At 42.1% G+C, this 18,373-nt stretch overlaps 2 protein-coding genes across 7 annotated transcripts in view; both read right to left on the bottom strand.

Moving 5' to 3' along the window:
• The window catches only part of ERAP2 (endoplasmic reticulum aminopeptidase 2), a 36,786-nt gene extending 23,437 nt beyond the window's left edge, over positions 1–13,349 (bottom strand). Inside the window, exons 1-9 of one of the 3 annotated variants that reach the window (XM_024109779.3) lie at positions 13,206–13,328; positions 12,423–12,451; positions 10,422–11,094; positions 8,097–8,235; positions 6,686–6,820; positions 6,174–6,294; positions 2,813–2,967; positions 1,682–1,795; positions 364–495 (exon numbers count right to left, since the gene is read on the bottom strand). In XM_024109779.3, coding sequence (XP_023965547.2) covers positions 364–495; positions 1,682–1,795; positions 2,813–2,967; positions 6,174–6,294; positions 6,686–6,820; positions 8,097–8,235; positions 10,422–10,960 — 1,335 coding nt within the window. In that variant the 5' untranslated portion in view covers positions 10,961–11,094; positions 12,423–12,451; positions 13,206–13,328. Of the gene's footprint in view, positions 1–363; positions 496–1,681; positions 1,796–2,812; positions 2,968–6,173; positions 6,295–6,685; positions 6,821–8,096; positions 8,236–10,421; positions 11,095–12,422; positions 12,452–13,205 lie in introns of all 3 variants that reach the window. The other 2 variants (XM_005284046.4, XM_065550195.1) reach the window with 2 other exon arrangements.
• A 592-nt stretch (positions 13,350–13,941) lies between these two features.
• The window catches only part of LOC101947451 (endoplasmic reticulum aminopeptidase 2-like), a 38,313-nt gene continuing 33,881 nt past the window's right edge, over positions 13,942–18,373 (bottom strand). For all 4 annotated transcript variants that reach the window (XM_005284041.4, XM_042840386.2, XM_005284042.5 and 1 more), the window contains exons 18-19: positions 18,104–18,185; positions 13,942–16,308 (exon numbers count right to left, since the gene is read on the bottom strand). In XM_005284041.4, coding sequence (XP_005284098.2) covers positions 16,162–16,308; positions 18,104–18,185 — 229 coding nt within the window. In that variant the 3' untranslated portion in view covers positions 13,942–16,161. The remainder of the gene's footprint in view (positions 16,309–18,103; positions 18,186–18,373) is intronic.

Raw genomic sequence — 18,373 nt, 5'->3', positions numbered from 1 at the left:
GGGAAGAATTTTAACACACACACACACACACACACACACACGCACACACACACAGCTCTTGTGGAACTTTCATGTGCACAGCCCATGTATTGAGACCATACATGGGCCAGGATTTCACCATAGTTATCATCTAGCAGTGGGGAAGCCTGGATGGCTGGAGCCAAGGGGTTAGCAAAGTGTAACCATAATAATTAATCCATTCATGGGAGGTTAGACAGATGCAGAGAGCTAATGTCAAATCTGTCATCATACTGCAAGATTCACAGAGTTTTCCCTCCAAACAACTGGCTTTCAGGTTGCTCAGAATTTCAAGTGTTGTGACTGCAAAAGATCTTTTTGCATTTATGAATTGATATACAGTACCTTGTCATAGGACACAGTATCAAACATTTCCTTTATTTGAGTAGGAGTTTCTGCTGGGTTGGAGATCGGATGAGATGAATTTAATGAATCCCTTGCAATTGCACCAAAACATACATTCAGAAAGTAATCCTCCTGTGGGATATACAGACAGTTATCACCTTCAAGACATGATATGGATTCAAATAGATACACACTACATGGACAGAAATAATACACAGTACAAAGACAGAAATGCTCATGCAAAAACCTCTTCCCTGGCATAATGATCAAGTTCAACTCCTGTACAGAAAAGATTCCAACTATACTGATATATTGTATCACATCTGAAAGACCTAAAAATTTGCAAACTTTGCAAAAAAAAAAAACCCCAAAACTCTCCAAAATTTTAATTCCTAACAAAAATAGACCTGACACAAATTCCCAGACCCAAACTCCCCAATTCAGGGAAGATAAGGATCATCATAATCCAAGTTCAGATCCAAAACTGGCCCCTATTATAGTGGAACATCGACTCTGCTGTAGTTAAAGGTAAATGTTCATGAAGGGCTGAATCCAGTTTTTGAGTGTTCATAATTCACATCAGAATTTTTAAAATTGGGCCTATACTCATTTCTAAGGGGAGCAAAAGGTTGTTATATGCTAAACCACTTTATGAATATAGTTTACAATAGATTCTTTATGCTACATACATATATATATGCATACATTTGGAATATTCGGCTAAATGCTATTCTAGCTGGAACAGCAAACGAGCAGTGTGTGCCAGCATAATCCACAGTTGAATAAAGGCTGGTGACTGGAAATCATGTAGAAAGAATCCAAAAATAGCCAGGCAAATTCAGTTCAGAATTTCAAGATAAATGCACTTTTGAGTGGAGAACAATAATGGGACGTTTTTGCCTAAAGGATAATTTTTTCAAAAAAGTGTTTTAGTGCCAGAAAATAAGGCTCTATAAAAAAAATGCCTTCTCAACCATAAATATATTGGTGCAAGTGCCAGAATGCAACGTACCAGATAGCCTCTTATCTTTTACTGGAATTCTTTTTATAACAACAAAATTGCTTAGATTTAGGAAAGAGAGATGGAAGAAATAGGACTTAAAAGGAAAAATGAGACTAAATTTTACTGCAAAAATGTGCTTACAAACCAGGAATCAATTCTGAAGATATACTGCTATTCTAAGCTTCAGATACTCTCTTTGCTAACCCCTTTTCAGACAATAAATTTTGTTGTATTTTCCTGGTAGTGACCTGTAAATGATTTTTCATTAGCACCCAACAGAGAAAAAGGATTTAGCAAGATAGCTGTATTACTTACAATCTGCAGCTTTGAGTACGTAGCACTAACAGAAACCAATTCCATGAATCTGGCAAAACCTTCATTTAGCCAAATGTCATTCCACCATTCCATAGTAACCAGATTACCAAACCACTAAAAGACAAAATCTCAAGTAAACAAAAGGAAAATGAAACTTGGCAATTACTATGTTTAATGAGGAAGCTTTTATCTTAAGTTCAGGCACGTCTCTGTGCTTTATTAAGATCAAATTTGATTTATATGTCAAAGAAAATTGAACAAAGGGAGGACAAAAAGGACAAAACAAGAATTTCATAAAATGTAATGGAAAGCTAAGAAAGCTGGATTTTTATTTCTGAATCTATATGCAATTAAAAAAAAAAGCTATTCTGTATTCTGTCACACTTTAAATCAAAGGAAGCAAAAGACCGAATTGAGATGGGGGATGAAATATCTTCTTACTCCGGGGAGTGGACCCTCGAACTAGCATTGCAGCATCTTGTTAGAGAGTGTGGGAGAAGCTTACACTCCCATTGCTTGCTTGCTGCATCTGTTCTGTGAATTAATTGAAGGCTTCATTTTCAATGCTATTTGGCTCACAATTACATTCATAGTTATTCTCCTTTTTTACTATTTTTGTAAGCCTTCACAATAAGAAAAGTCAACATTCACTACTACATGCAGCTGCCACAATAGAAGAGGCCAGGGAGTGTTTTTGAATTTAAGTATTTGTAAGTTGACAAGGTAGCAAGAATTGATGGGATTCTTTTTTCTAAAGTTAATGGACCAAATTCTGCTTGCATTTACAAATGTCAATTGGAATGAATCCTCTGAAGTCAGTGGAGTTACTGCTGCTTGACACTGGTGTAACAGAGAGCACAATTTGTCCTAAATAGTTCCATCTAGCACTCTAAATGCTACTGCAGAAAGGTGCCTAAGTAAATACCACTGATTACTATTATTATTATTTACAATCCTTCTCCTTTCTAAGCCATTTGTTCTCTTGGCTCCATGCATAACATTAACTCTGCTAAAGCTCTTTAGATTCTCTGTACTTCAGCCTTAGCTTTTAACTGCCATCTCTATATAAGTGACTTTTTTTTTTCAGGCTTGCAAAGAAAGATGTCTAAGTTAAATACAGAAAAAAGTTACCTGATGTGCTAACTCATGGCCTATCACCTTTGTGACCCACAGTTTGTCGAATGCTGAGGAAGTCTTGGGATCATAGAGCAGTGAAGTCTCTCTATATGTGATGAGACCCCAGTTTTCCATGGCTCCTGACTGGAAATCAGGGATAGCAACAAGATCTAAGATTTAACATAAAACCTGTGTTATTACTGAGAATTAACTTTTCTAGCCCCTTGTTGTCGACTGGTTCAATGGTCCATGTGTTCCTTCCCAAACTCAGTGGAATCACTCCCATTGACTCCAGACAGACCTCCATAGGAGAAAGGGAGAAAAAAAGTGGGAAGCCAGGAGCAAATCAACTTCAGATTCCTCTTTTATGAGCACAGCTAGCAGTGGAGTAACAAGAGTTCCTTTTCAATGGACAAGGAACTGTATGCTGGGTAAATAAGTGTTACAGGCAAGAAGTGTTTGCTAACAAAACCTAGACTAGTGTATGACAGAGAGAGAACTTATTTTGCTTAGCTTTCCTTCCTTATTTTAGAAGGATATCAGAGAGACACCATGGTCTAGTAGTAAGATACAGGCCTACCACCTCAGAGAACTGTCTCCAGCTCTGCTTCCTGTGTAACCTTACAGGGAGGAAAGATGGTCTTCTGAATAAAGCCCTTGGAGTGGGATTTAGAAAAACTGAGGGTTCTTCTCCCAGCTCTGCCATAAGTGACCTTGAGCAAATCACTTAATTTCTTTGTGCCTCGGTTCCTCACATGTAAAATGCGGATATTAACTATACTTCCCTATCCCATATGTATGTTATGAGAATAAATTCATCCATATTCGTGAAGTGCTCAGTTATTGTGGTGATAAGCACCATAGAAAAACCTAGAAATAAATCAAATATTCATATACACAACCAGTGTAGGGGCAATCTGACAACATACAGCATGCAAAGTATCTACATTTGAGTATTGCACTTGGTCCTGAACCGCTGGGCTGGGCTGGACAGTTGCAGAAACTCAGAGATCCGTTTTCCTCCCTCCTAATTTTCTCTCCCTGTTGGAAGCTGCCACCATTGCACACTCCTACAGAAATACTTACCAACCACATGAAAGGCCTAAAATTTACTGCTGGTCAGATAACAAGCTACTACAGACTATGCGTCCTCCAAGGCTATGTCTACACTATTATGGTAAGTCAACCAGAGTTATGCTACTCCAGCTACATTATTCCTGTAGCTGGAGTTGACGTAGCTTAGGTTGACTTACTGCGGTGTCTATGGAAGACACTCTCCCATCAACTTACCTTACTCCTCTTGTTCCGGTGGAGTACCAGCGTCACGCTTCGATTTAGCGGGTCTTCACTAGACCCACTAAATCGACCCCAGTGCATCAATCGCAGCAGCACCGATCCCACAGTAGTGTAGACCTAGCCTTAGATTCTGAGTGTGTTACCTGTATGAAATGCAAATGTCTTACCATCAGCCCTATGAATCCTGGTTACATTTGCACATCCAGGTGGTCCTTTCTAGCTAAGCAATCAAGTTGGCAAACATACTATGTCCTCCTATAGCTCCCATATTAAACAATTTTGTAAAATGTAATGTTACGAGTTTATTTTTCTATTTAGATTGGCTTGTCTTACATGAAATACTGCACATCTTGTATGAGAGGGAGTGACTTGCTCAAAAAAAAAAAATCCCTTTTCTAAAAGTTATGAGACTTCCAGGAAGGAAAGGAAAACCAAAAGTTTAATAGAAGAAATCTGCAGAAGAAAGATTATTTGTCAAGGGTGAATGATCTGCTTCTTGCCAAGCCAGTACCATGAACCATGAGCTTTTAATATTTATTATCTAATTTGCAAGCTAGCTCCATATTTGATCTGGGCATTAAAAAGGTCCATTACAACGAAGCTTTTCAGCTAACACTACTCCAAGTAAAAAACTAAATAAAGGCTGCCATTGTTCTGAGCACTTCTGCTGTTGCTGCTGCTGAATCTCTTTGGTCTGCCTCTCTCCCTGCTGCTTTGCTCTCGTTGCTCTGCAGAGTTGTTTTTTGTCTCCATATCTCCCGCAGATGAGGAGAGGATGAGAACCCTCATGAGTCTTGTTCTTCTGTAATTTTTCAATATCCGTGCTGATAGAAATTTAGTTCTATGAGAGTTCATTATTTACTTGATTTCAGTATAGCTTTCCCCTTGCAAAATCTAATCTTAATTCAAAGGCTAGTTTGACTGAGGTCCAATAGTCTTTTTTAAAAAAACCTAAACTACTTTTAATTATGAAGGAGCACAACAGATTTGAAGTGCTGAGTCATGTGCTGTGAAAAACCTAACTATCAACAGTAGGTTTTGCGGTCACAAAGGACTCCTGACCAGGGCTGTGGATCAATCAAAGAAGAGAACGACCCCAGAGAATCCTTCTCAGGTTTTACAGGGAGCTCAATATAATTCTAGAAACCTCTTTTTCAGTGGTCCCCAAATTGTGGAACATCCAGGGAGGCGCAGCGGGGCCCGGGCCAGTCCCCATGGGGTAGGGAGTTGGGGAGTGGGGAGGGAGCGCCACCCAGCACCGCTCTGACCCCGCCCCCAGCCTCCATCTGCAGCTGTGGCCCCGGCCCCTGCTCCTGGCCACAGCTTGGCTGTAGGCCCCTGGCTCCCACTCTTGGCTGCTGGCCCCAACCTGGCCACGACTCTGCTCCCGGCCTGGAGGGGCATGGACACATTCCATTACGGGTAAGGGAGGGGGCGTGAGGAAAAGTTTGGGCACCACTGCTCTATTCTCAAGAGTAAGCATTTGCAGAATTGGGCACATGTGTACTTAGCAAGGCTCAGTACCTTGATTTAAGGAGTTGCCATAACTGAGGACACAACAGGAGGATTTTTTAAATACAGTACAAATTTGATTAGCCAAACTTCAATTACTGGAAACTCCTAGTTAACTGAAACAGGAGCCAATGCACTATAGTTTATTAATTACACTGAAAATTCCCTTGATTATCTAAATCTATTAATTTGCCTTCCAGGGCATTCAGATAAATGAGATTACGCTGTAGTGGAATCTCAGGTTCTCCAAGTCCTTTCAGTTGCTCCATTATTTCAAGATTGTTCTCACATAGTTAATTAAAGACTTTTGGGTTTATCCAAGGTACAGATCAGAGGACAGAATTTTGCCCTAATAAGGAAAAACATTCTGATTTCAGCCAAACTATGCAGAAGCCTATAACCACTCTATTGCAAAACATAATCTTTCACATAACATGTTGGCTTTTCTTAGCTAGAATAACATTTTGAATTTCTCACTTAGTTTTGTGTGAGAAAAGAGAAATTAAACAGAAATTTTGTGACTGAAAGAGTTATATATGAACTGTACTGATATTGATGTTTGACTTACCCAGTTTTGGTAAAGGAAAGCTAATATCAAAGTACTTCTCATAAAATTCCAGTAGTTTCACTGCTACTTCTAAGGCATAATGTGTCTGGCTCCATTTGTCAGGTGATGCGTAGATGGATACCTGTGAAAATTGATTACAACAGTGATTCCCAAACTTCCTCATTTTATAGATCAATTCCTAAGATAGCAATCATGTTTGGATCAATTCCCCTCCCATCATCTCAATCACATACTTTCTCTGCAGCAACTCCAGGACTTGGTACCAGGCACAAGTTTTATTATAAATGCTATTAGGCAGAAAAGGTGGAAATTAACTTGCTTTAATGCAATAAGTGTAGCTGTTTGGTTACATCCACTGATTTGTAACTATGTTGTCTATTTCCTCTTCCTGGGTATATGATTTCACATTTTAAGTCTCTCTCCTCATTGCCTGTAAACCTCACTGCTCTAATCAAAAAATGTCAAGCCCTAAAATAACCTTAGTTATTGGCCATGCTGAAACCTGAACTCACCTTGATTCCTGATGATGTTGTGGCCTGCACAGACTTAAAATCACTAACTATGTAGGCTACAAGGTAAGTGCTCATTTTCACAGTCACCTCAAAATGATCTTCCAACAGGCCTCCTTCGAGTTCAATTGTTTTAATCTGCAAATTGGAAAAAAAGCAATGTTCTTCCATTAAAACTTCCCACAAACCAATAGATTGATACCATGAGTAACCTATTTAACAGCTGGCAGACCAAAATCAACCCACGGTTCAATAAAGTTATACCAGGAAAAATTATTCATTATTTGCATGCTGGCAGCAACAACAGTGTGCTAGACCCTGCCCATACAAATATGATGATAAAGTCCCTGCACTGAGGAGCTTAAAGTTGTGGGCCCAGATCCTGAACAAGATAGTCTTTCCTCTTGAAGGGTAATGGTGGCCCAGAGCCAGTCAACTCTGTTCCGAGTCTTGGCCCTTTTAAAAGCAAGCCTGTTGGCACACATCCTGAGTGATCTGGGGAACTGTAGTCCTGCAGGGTCATGTGACAGCCAGGAGACCCACTGCTGGATATTAGGGAAATATATGGCTTGGCTTAGCTTAGAAGGGTGAAAGACCTGCAAGGAGGGGGAGCCCACTGCGGGAAAGCCCGAGGAGGAAAGCGCTGTAAGGGACTGTGAAGCCTAGGAGGGAAGAATATAAGGAGAATGGGCTATAAGGATGGTGATGCCCTGGCAAAGGGCTGGAAGGAACGAGTGACCCTGGGGATGAGGGCTGAACAATGTAAAGCTCAGCTGTTAATTTATATTAAGAAACCAGATACCCAAAAAGATGAGTTGATAAAAAGGCTCCAGTTGTGGGCATCTGATTGACTAAGGAAGAAGGTAAACTAAGGCAGTGGAGAAGCCCAATGCCAAACTGGGTACACTGCTGCTACACTTACATAAGTGATTAGCTATACACATATGAATAGTCCCATTGACTTCAACAGAACTATACAGGTGCATGTAGTTGACCAAATCCATAAGGCTTTGCAGCACAAGGTTGTCTTTGGTCTACAATGTATTCTGTTTTACACAGGGCTGGTCTAAAATTTTCTTTCAAAATCATTTTTCCAATGAAAAATTGACTAAAATATTTTCATGGAAAGGGTCTGCTTTCCTCAAAAAGTTTTGATATTTCTCATCAGAAAATTGGAAAACTGAAAACTATCAACTATCAACAGTTTCAGTCGGGGAGTTTTGTTTTTTGGATAAACATCTGATATTTTCTCCTGAAAATATCAACAAAAACTTTTTTTTCATTTTTATCTAAATTTTCAGCAGGAAAAAACATTTCCTGAACAGAACTTCAGTTAATCAAAAATAAGAATTAGGAACTGAACATTAAGAGCGGTTAATGTGACTACATCATCAATCCTTTAACAAAATCTTACCTTTGGCATGTTGGATAATGCAATGTGTTTTCTTTCTCTCCTTATCGTGATGGCAAAGTTGGCTTTGAAAGATGGTTCATCGAAGCATGGAAAAGCCATTCTTGCTGAGGTAGGCTCAAAATCCGTAGTAGCTATTATCCTGTGAGACATGACATACAGAAACAAATTCATCCAAGTTAAACATGAAATCAAGAATGACACTAATTTTGTATCTTAGCCTGCAACAGGTTTAGACCTTGATATAGCAAGTGTTATAAGAATAGAGTTTCTAAACAGTGCTTTTATGCTTCTTTTATTGGTTAAAATATGGCTCAAATACCAGTAAAAATTATAGATTTTCTTGAATGTTTTGGGATCTCTGCCCACTTTGTTCCAGTGTCAGTACCCAATTGTACATTATCACTTGAAATCCATTTGTTACCCAGAAGGAAAAATAATAGATGCGCGTGTCGTGGGGGGAAATGTATATTGCAGGCACCATGACTATTTTACAGAATTGGTCAGCTGGTAGATGTAACTTTAAATAATTTAGAACTAAACTTTTTGATCAGGTTTGGTCACTCTGACAACCATAAGTGCTGACTCCTTGGTTGCCCCGGGCTGGAGCACCCACAGAAGAAAAATAGTGGGTGCTCAATACCCACTAGCCACCCACCAATCAGCTGTTCGGCGATGGGTGGGAGGTGCTGGGGGGAGGGGACAGAGCGTGGGCAGGACGAGGTGGAGCCTTGGGGCAGAGCAGGAGAGGAGGACCCACCCAGAAAAATGAAAATCGGCCCCTGTGCTGACAACAGTTACATGATTACATTCAGTCGGGAATGCTCATCATCAGATTTGTGACTTGCTTTTATAAATTAACACCCACAATTGAGGAGACCTTTGACACTGAATGAATGTGCTTTGTGACTCACAGATAAAGATAATAATTCTGGCACCCATACAAACTAAATCAAAGCAGTTGTTTAAAAAGCACGTGAATTGTGTTTTGTTGAAAAGGGATGGACCTGAGTGTGTGCTTACCTGTTTTGCTCAATAAGGGTCTCAACAAGGGAGCCCCACAGGCAGGGTTACTGAACCAAGGAGGCCTGTTGTAATAATGGGGTCTACAAATTTACCACAATTGTCAGAAGTGAGTGAAAGTTCATAAAATGTCATGATAGCCATGATAGGCACATCTACTGTTGTGGCTAAATCTTGACCACCGCCTGGGATATAAGACTCCTCCCCACAAGTCCTTTTCCTTCCCCACTTTTGCCTTCATCTAGTAAGAATCTGGTTTAGCCAGTCTAGATTGTATATTTTGAAATGCTGCCTGTAAGCAAAAAGGCTGCTAAAAACAATGCCCTGAATGGTGCTAGTACCTTCGGGTGCAGGTCAGTTCCCCTCCTCCTGCCCGGAGGGTTGGCACAACAGCAGCTGCAAACCCCGCTCTGCTGGCCGCTGCCACCTTGGTGCGCAGAGTGAGTGCCTCCAGGAGTCGCAGCACCTCTCACTGCTTGGCACACACAGTGAGGTGGTGGCAACCGGCTGAGGCGAGGCATGCAGCCGCCTCTCACCGCGCAGCACACACATATCGCAACCCCCCATTTGGGAAATGCTGATCTAAGCCATCCAATATAAGTGAGGCCCTCAACTTGGAATCAAAAGCTATACAAGGTAATACAAGACTTTGCAGCTATCGTTTTTATCCATCGCACTTTCATTGAATTTTTGCTCAGGGAGGGCTTTTCCCATCACTCACAGATGGCCACCTATTGCTCCCCAGTGTATAGTCCTTTGAGGCACCACATAACAGCTACCGTCCTTCCTCTGACCCAAGAGAACAGAACCAGACTCCCTTCAGAGCACAGCAATAGCACTCCTAATTGGTCCTGCAGGGTTCCTGCTGAACAGAGCAATGCACACCATGCCCCAAGCCCAACAGAAGAGAAGAACCCCATACTGCTCTTTGTTCAGGGAGCTAATTCCCCCCAGACTGATTTTGCACAGATCCCACCTGAGCTGCACGCCTTCTGCTTTTTAGTTAGCATTTTAATTGAAAGTTGGGGCTAATCACTTTGCTTTCATACAGGTCACATCCCAGGAAAACATACAATTACCATTAACAGTGATATAAGGCAAAAATAAAACTTTGAGGTCAGGGCATAAGTACCTATAAAACTTTATTCAGTGTAGTTGTAGCTGTGTCAGTACCAAGATATTAGAGACTTGAAGAAGAGCTCTGTGTGGTTTGAAAGTGTCTCTCTCACCATCAGAAGTTGGTCCAATAAAAGATATTACCTCACCCACCTTGTCTCTCCAGAAAACTTCAAAGAGACTCCTTACCTTGTTTCCCCATCACGAGTTTTGTAAGTACTTTTGTAAAATCCATCAAAGCCATCCGCCAGTCTTGCATGAAACTCTATGACAACCAGGAACCGCTGGCCAGCTGTTAATACTTCCGGAGCCTGCAGGGCAATTTGCTCATGTGCAGGATGTTCTAAAACTTGAAGCTGTTTTCCTGGTTTACCGGACCCCAAGTCATCTTTGGGCAGAAGAACTGCACTGGTGATTTCAAGGCCTTTGCTGTGCAAGATGATAAATCTAGTATTCTCTCTCACAAAGATCTCTATCCTCTCCAGTCCAGTAAAATGTACAGTAGTAAGATTAGGGTGAACACAGAGGTCATATTGGATTGGGACTACCATATCAGGAAGCCTCATCTTATTCCAAGGAAATAGCTTGCCATTGGTAGGGGAAGTTACATTGTCTTTACCTGTTTGATGTTTAAATCCACAAATTCCCAGAGAATAAATGTGTAATAGCTGCAGCACTAATACCAGTGAACATATTCTACAGTGACTAGCCATTGCAAATGCATGCATCGAAAGATCCTCTCTAGAACAAAAGAAAAAACTGTAGCTTCTTCTGGCTAAAACTTCCAGGTCTTGAAAATATTGTTTGCTTAGGATGCATCATGCACTGGCAGTAATGTAGTTTTCCATTAATGAATTCTCATCTAGAGAAAAATAAAACAGGTGTCTTAACTGTAAGAAAAGTCAGAGCCTCACTTTAGTTGTAATAATCCAGCTTCCTGCATAAACCACACAGACAATGAAGGCTCAGTTTACATGTATTTAAATGTTTAAAATGACAAACGGTACTTGAAACTCTATGGGTGTATCTACATTGCAATAAAACCCCCACCACTGATCTGGGTCAGTTGACTCAAGCTCAAGGGGCTCATCTGCTGGAGCATAGAGCTTAGCTTCCAGCCCAAACCTGAAAGTCTACCCTGTAATTGTATAGCCCCGCAGCCCAAACCCTGCAGGCCCAAGCCAGCTGACCCAGGCCAGCCACAGCTGCGACCCGGGCCTTTTATCACACTGTAGATGTACCCTAAGTTAGGGTTACCATACGTCCGGATTTTCCCAGACATGTCTGGCTTTTGGGGGCTCAAATCCCCGTCCGGGGGGAAATCCCCAAAAGCCGGGCATGTCCGGGAAAATCGGGAGGTCAGCCGGCCCGCGGGGAGCCGGTCAGCCGGGCCGGCGGGGAGCCGGGGGAGCCGGGCCGGCGGGGAGCCGGGTCAGCCGGGCCGGCGGGGAGCCGGGCCAGCCGGGCCCGCGGGGAGCCGGGCCGGCGGGGAGCCCGGTCAGCCGGGCCGGCGGGGAGCCGGGCCGGCGGGGAGCCCGGTCAGCCGGGCCGGCGGGGAGCCCGGGCAGCCGGGCCGGCGGGGAGCCGGTCAGCTGGGCCGGCGGGGAGCCGGGCCCGCGGGGCCGGGAGCCGGGGGGTGCGCCGGGCCGCCGGCAGTGCTGGGCGGGCTGGGGGTGGTCGGCCGGGGCCGGCACCCCAGGGCCCGAGCTGACCCAGGCTGGAAACGCCGGGGGGCCAGCCTGGGCCACGCCTCCTCCCCCCACACCTCCCTTACCTGCTTCAGGCTTCCTGGGAATCAAATATTCGTGGGAAGCAGGGGAGGGGGCGGAGACTTTGGGGAGGGGGAGGGGTTGGGTGGGGGGTGTGGGCGGGGCTGGGGGCGGGGCCGTGGGCCGTGGAGTGTCCTCCATTTGGAGGCACAAAATATGGTAACCCTACCTAAGTGCCTCAGACAATTGTTTGAAAATACAATAAAGCCCTATCCCCGCAGAGACTATTCATGTGCTTGAAATTAAACATGTGCTTAAGTGCCTTGCTGAATTGAAGCCTAGATCAACATATCAAAATAAATATACTGTAGGGTTAATGTTTATATAAAAAAAAGATGTAGCAAGAAAAAATAATTATTCCCCACTTTTCCTAAGCACCCTTGATACTTGCTTCATTGTCAGCTTTCCTAAAAATCTATACCTCACAGCAGGTCCTGAAGGTCAGCAGACCTGGAAGAAAAAATTTGCATTTGTCTGAGATTATGATATTTGCAGGGGACAAGAGGAAGACTTCAACTCCCACATCTATTTCCTCTTAACCTGGAGACAGGACTTGTGGAATAAGGTACTCACAGCAATGTGTCATTTCTCACAGCAAGTCTTTATTTAGTGGTGTAATTTTAGCAGCTGCATTCTGGACAGCTATGCAGCTGCTAAAATGGTTGTTGGTGCCTGTCTATGAGACCACCTCACTCTTCTTACCAAATCGTTCCCTTGTCCACTGTATCAAGGTTAAACTACCGGGAATTGCAGAGGTGTGAATGTGGCCAATTTGCTAAGGGGCAGAGGGCTCAAGCAAGGTTCTCTGCTCACTTAATTCATGTGGTTTAGCAGGCAAGTATCTGGACAGTGGAGCGCTCTCATAAAAGTTTAGAAAGCTGCAAAAGAGAATAAGACAGCTGTGCAAATAAACCTCCTAAAAGAAGATTGTAATAAAAACTGCACATTAATTTTTTTAATGATTCATTTATATTAGTTTAAGAGAAACAGGCCAAAAAATAAATATTAAAGCATTGAAAGTGGAATATTTCTATGTGGTACATACACCACGTTGTTTAAAAGATGGCTGAGGGCTGTATTGAAATAGGAGCAGGAAAGCCATAACAGGTAATTTCTACTAACAGAGCTTCTTCCGCAAGCACAGAATGAACCCTCCTCCCCACACACAGCCCCCTCCCCCTCCCCTTCAGTGCTGCTCTCTTACATGGTCCATGGCATGTTCCTGTCTGGTCACATCTTTTCTGCAAAAACAGCTTTAGATTTTTTTTAAAGCAAACACATGGAAACGTCTGTATATCACGATCTCCCATTTGCTTCTGCAGCCTTGAATTGTGCTGCTTTTATTTTCACTTTTGTTTTCACTCGGAGGCAGCCACCAGGGGGTTTCCGGAGTTTGTTCACCAAATACAGCTCATGATAATCATTTATCACACTAAGTCAAAGCAAGCTGTGTGCGCCCATCCTACTATCTTGTGTGGTTTAACAGCACAGAATCCTTCACAATGACCAATGGTGCCCCAACTCTTTCAGTGGGACAGAAAATTATAATACCAGAGTGAATAAAGCCTATACTGATAGCAGCCACAGATCATAGGCTTATGATAGAAAAATCGAAAACAGCTTTCAGTCATAACTGATTTACTGTTCCAATTTATTTCCAAGGAGTTTTCCAGTCTCTGTGGAAAACTAATCCAGACAATAGGAACCATTTGATCTGGGAAGCTGGTTTTCACATGTCACAAACAAGCAAGTATGTTTTTTTCTTTTTTGTCTATTAAGAAGTGTTATTGTCTGGAAGAGCTTTTATTTCAAGAATTCAGTAGCCCATAATGACTGACTTGAAAATAAAGCAACTATTCTGCAATCAAAATTAACGCCCCAGTATTTCAAAGTCTAGTAGCTGCAAAGCAAAAAAAACAAAAAACAAAACCAAAAAGACATCAGACTGAATTTATTTATTTATTGAACAACAATGTAGTTGGCTTTGTACAAAAAGAAAGACACCCCCCTCGCCTCAGGGATTTGCAGTCTAAAGGCACAGTCCTAAAGGTTGCTGAGTTCTACAAAAACAAACAAAAAAGAAAAGCAAAAGTGCTATTGATCAACAAACAGTGTTTACTCAGTAGCTATTCCAAAAGCCTTCTGGATAGCTCAGAGACAAATGCACACAGCTCAGCACTATGAGCCAACTCTTATGGCTGAGCCGAGTGTAATGTGAGGTAATACATGGCCACGATATAAGGGTGCAATCTAGGGAATGCAAATGATGTGAATAGTGGGTATTTTAAAGAGTTTTCCAGGTACTCCTACTGCCAGACACAATAGTGGCTAGTAGTGGCAGCCATGGAACCAGTCACTGCCACAGAAATGCTTCCAAAGCTTCTCTCTCGGGTACAGTAGATCAGTTATAATTTATTGATATTTAAGCGATGCAGTGTTCGATGCACTGATCAGCCTGGCAGTCCCATATTTAGAACAGAAATGATCAGCATGGCAGCTGTCGTCAATGGGAATTTTACTTAAGTGTCAAGCCCTAGAAAGCCTAGAAATTTAAAGGTAAGGCTAATCCTCTGTCCTTAACTCATCCCACAATGTGTGTTTGAGGAAAAAAAAGCCCAACTCCAAATTAAAACTCTTGAGGGCCCAATCCTACACAGTGCTGAATGCTCACAACTTCCACTGAAATAAGGCAGGGTTAAACCGAGAGATATTTTCTCAGGGCCTGCTCACAAGTCCCATTAGTTTTAACATAAGATAACGAACAGTAAAATAGTAGACCTGAGACCAGGACTCATTCAGACAATGCTGCTATATGAGAGTCACAGGAGTCCCCAGTGCATGGGAGTTCCCCAGCTCGCCCAGGGCAGGTTGAAAGTTGTGCTGCTATAGCGCTGTGTACTGCTCATGCTCCAGTGCTGCACAGCGTGAAGTATAAGATATGTGCTGACAGAGTGTTCTGGAGTGTTAACTTAAGCCCCATGGAGAATCAAGACATGATCCCCTTTATCATAGACAATTGCAGATTCCCCATCCTCACAGTCTACTATTTCTCCTAATTTCCTCCATGAACACACATCCCAGTTCAGGACATAAGCCCAGATCCTCCAAAGTAAATAGGCACCTAACTCCCATGGATTTCAATGAGAGATAGGCACCCAAATACCTTTGAGGATCTGGGCCACCCTCTCTGTTACCCAGTGCACCTGGCACAGCAGTATGACATGGTTTGGAGTCACTCATTAAATCTTGGGCCTTGAAGGAAAGAGGGCCAACCAAGAGCCTTCGAAAAGGGTCCTAGATTTGCTTCCCTGAGGATGTCAAGCTTAATGTTGGATTTTTTTATTACAATTTGTGTCATGTCACAGTCTCCAATATTATCTAAACATACAGTAGTATTTTGTTCCAGTTTCTTAGCTAAACATTTATCCCACACCTGTGAAATATTTTGGTCTCTTAAAAAAAATCCTTGATTTTGGATTTGCCTAAGAGACATACAATTTCTATGCTAGAGGAATCTAAAAACATAGATATATGCTTATTGTGAGGCTTTTTTAAATGAAACTAAATTGTTTTCATCTATCATGACCCTTACACAGCATTTTGTCTTTGATAGAAGTTGTTTTATGTTTCTTAAACTGACAAAGGCAAAACCTGGGGAAAGCTGCTTTTTTAGGGAACAGAGGAAATCACTGACTAAGAACAATAAGTAAGGCACACAGTGGCAGGGCTAGGTTCTATGCAGCTGTTAAGAAATTTAGTAGAAGGCCTAAGTTACATATGTATCCTACCGTGGGACTTCAAAGTTAATTTTACAAGGTTCTTGTGAAATCAAAAACACACACACATGCACATACACACACTCTGCCAAGTCTATAGCTACAGTCCTTCAATTGGCTTAAACACCTAAATATCCAAACAGAACCACATATAAAGACAAATGCAAAACCAGTGTAAACATGGCAGTCCAAATTTCATAAAAATAAATGATCAGATGTCAGGAAGGTTTTCATTAAATGAACTGCATAATTCAACAAGATGTTCAGTAAAGTACTGTAGCAATTATGCACCTGTTCAGAGGAAAAAATATTTAGTTTGATTTTAATTGTGTTATTTTAAAGCACACAGTAATACCGCACTCTTTCATCTGATCTCAAGCAGCTTTACTTAAGATTCTCTAATATCCATTTTGTTAATGTAACTAAATTTCTCTCCAGCCATTTTATATTCTTCTCAATATTCTCCACGGCAATCTGGGGTGCTCTCAGCTGTGACACTTGCTCCTTTACAGATTCAAAAAACAACTTCACCTATATAAGATATCAATTAAAAAGGTTACGATCAGATCTGAAGAAAATAATGACATTAGTGATAGTTTTTACTTTTGAAAAAGCTCACTATTACCATTGTGACATCTGTAAGTGTGACAGCCCCCACCTTGGCCAACAAACTAGAGACTGAAGGGGCGACCTCCAGGGCTACAAGCCTGAGCTGCAACACCTTTGACTAAAGAATCAAGGCTTCCTAGCTAGGGCTGTAACAAATACATATCTTCTGTGGATCTGGCACATGGGAGGACCTGTAACATACACTAACCAGTGGGTTACATAGGCATGCTACTTACAGAAAACTAAGTGATAAATCCCAGTCCCAAGAGTGTACAGCCTAAAAAAGAGCTCTAACATGATTCAGTGTATAGTGTTACTACCCTGGACCATAACCTCAATTTACATTGTGTTTTCTCTGAGACACACTGAACTTATTATTAACAAGCACTGCCATAATAAGCATTGTTAAGGACCAACGGAGAATGGGTCCCCATTGTGCTAGGCACTGCACAAACAGAGTAGCAGACAGTCCATGCCCCGAAAAGCTTAAAATCTAAATAGACGAGACAGGCACAGGGCAGAGTGAGGGTTAGAACACACAAGCAGAACGAACAATGTGATGGCAGCAAACTTCATGTTAGTGATATGATGTTTTGGGGGGTGGATTTATGTAGGAGGGCATAAGCTAAATGGAAAGAAAAGGGAAGGGAAGTGAGGACAGGGCAGGAGACAAGAGAATAAGGGCAGGTGTGGAGTGAAGCTGAGGTGAAGAAGGAGGGAGAGGTTTGGAGCAAACAGCCAATCAGTACAGGAGCAGAGGAAATGCAATAAAAGGTGTAGAAAGGTCTGTGAATGTCCCAAGGTTCCTGCTTTGGCTACTTCCAGACTGGCTAGAGTCTCTGGCTGGTTCCATTCTGCAGTGTTTGCCAAAGGCCATATTTTGGAGGGATGGGGAGTGGGGAAAGAGGCACCACCTGGGGCCTACTGCCAAGTGCGGTGCTGGAGAGCACACCAAAAGCCAAGCCTCAGTACAGAACATAAAGCGCCACATTACACTACTTGAACATTTCACATGATAGAAATCCACATTCAGGACCCAACACTGTTCCCATTGATTTCAAAGGTGCAGGATCAGGCCAAAATGAAAATGGGATGTATAGTTCTAGAGAAATTCTAAAACTATTTGCAGTGGTGTTGGAGATTATTCCTTTAGGGCCTAATCTTGCCAAGTGCCGAACACCCGCAATTCCCACTGACTCACAAAACAAAACCTAACACTCAGAGATCGTTTTAGAGGACATGGTATGGGGCAGGTCTTGGATTGTAATACAATTTTATATAGTTGAACACTAACATTTACACATTACAGTATATTTCATGGGCAACTGGTGGGGTGGCTGAGCAGAAATAAAGCAGTTTTGATCAGCAGGTGTAAATGGCATAATTTAAAAAACAATTTCAATAAGCAAAACAAGCCTAATAAGTTTACTCAACCTGGGGTTCACTCAATACTTGGGCACACAGTCCTCTCTTCCCATGAGCCCTTCTTATAGCTCTTCCCCCAGCATCCACAGGAAAGCTGGAGCTAGCCTCTTATTGTACCTGGGACCAAAAGTACCCTGCCTCTGTCACAGATACAGTCTCATGAGGCTTTACACTTAGAGCGTGCTGACACCTAGTAAAAATCCAAAAACTCAAAATGCAGCAAGAAAGACAATGATTTAAGTAGCAACGAGAATGCAGATGACACCTGTTTTACTTTTGGCCTCAGACTAACCTCTTCCAGCTCTTGTTTTGAAGAAAACTGTGCTGTTGCTCCAATTATAATCGTTCTGATTGAGAAGGACCCCAGAGGAAATCTGAGGAAAAAGAGGAGAAAATTACAGACCTTATTATTGTATCTCCATGTAAAATGTTAGTAGCAATAAACGTGATCTATAGCAATACATATTAATATCAGTTCAGGCTAGTGGCTTGTAAATATTACTCTTCATTGCCACACAAGAGTCAGGTTCAATTTCTATTCTTGGTCTCTTGTGCTTGGAAG

This window comes from Chrysemys picta, chromosome 6 (genome assembly GCF_011386835.1).
Source record: "Chrysemys picta bellii isolate R12L10 chromosome 6, ASM1138683v2, whole genome shotgun sequence".
Classification (NCBI taxonomy): domain Eukaryota; kingdom Metazoa; phylum Chordata; order Testudines; family Emydidae; genus Chrysemys; species Chrysemys picta.
Note: the sequence above shows the minus strand (reverse complement) of the source record. Positions and strands in the feature narration are given on the sequence as shown.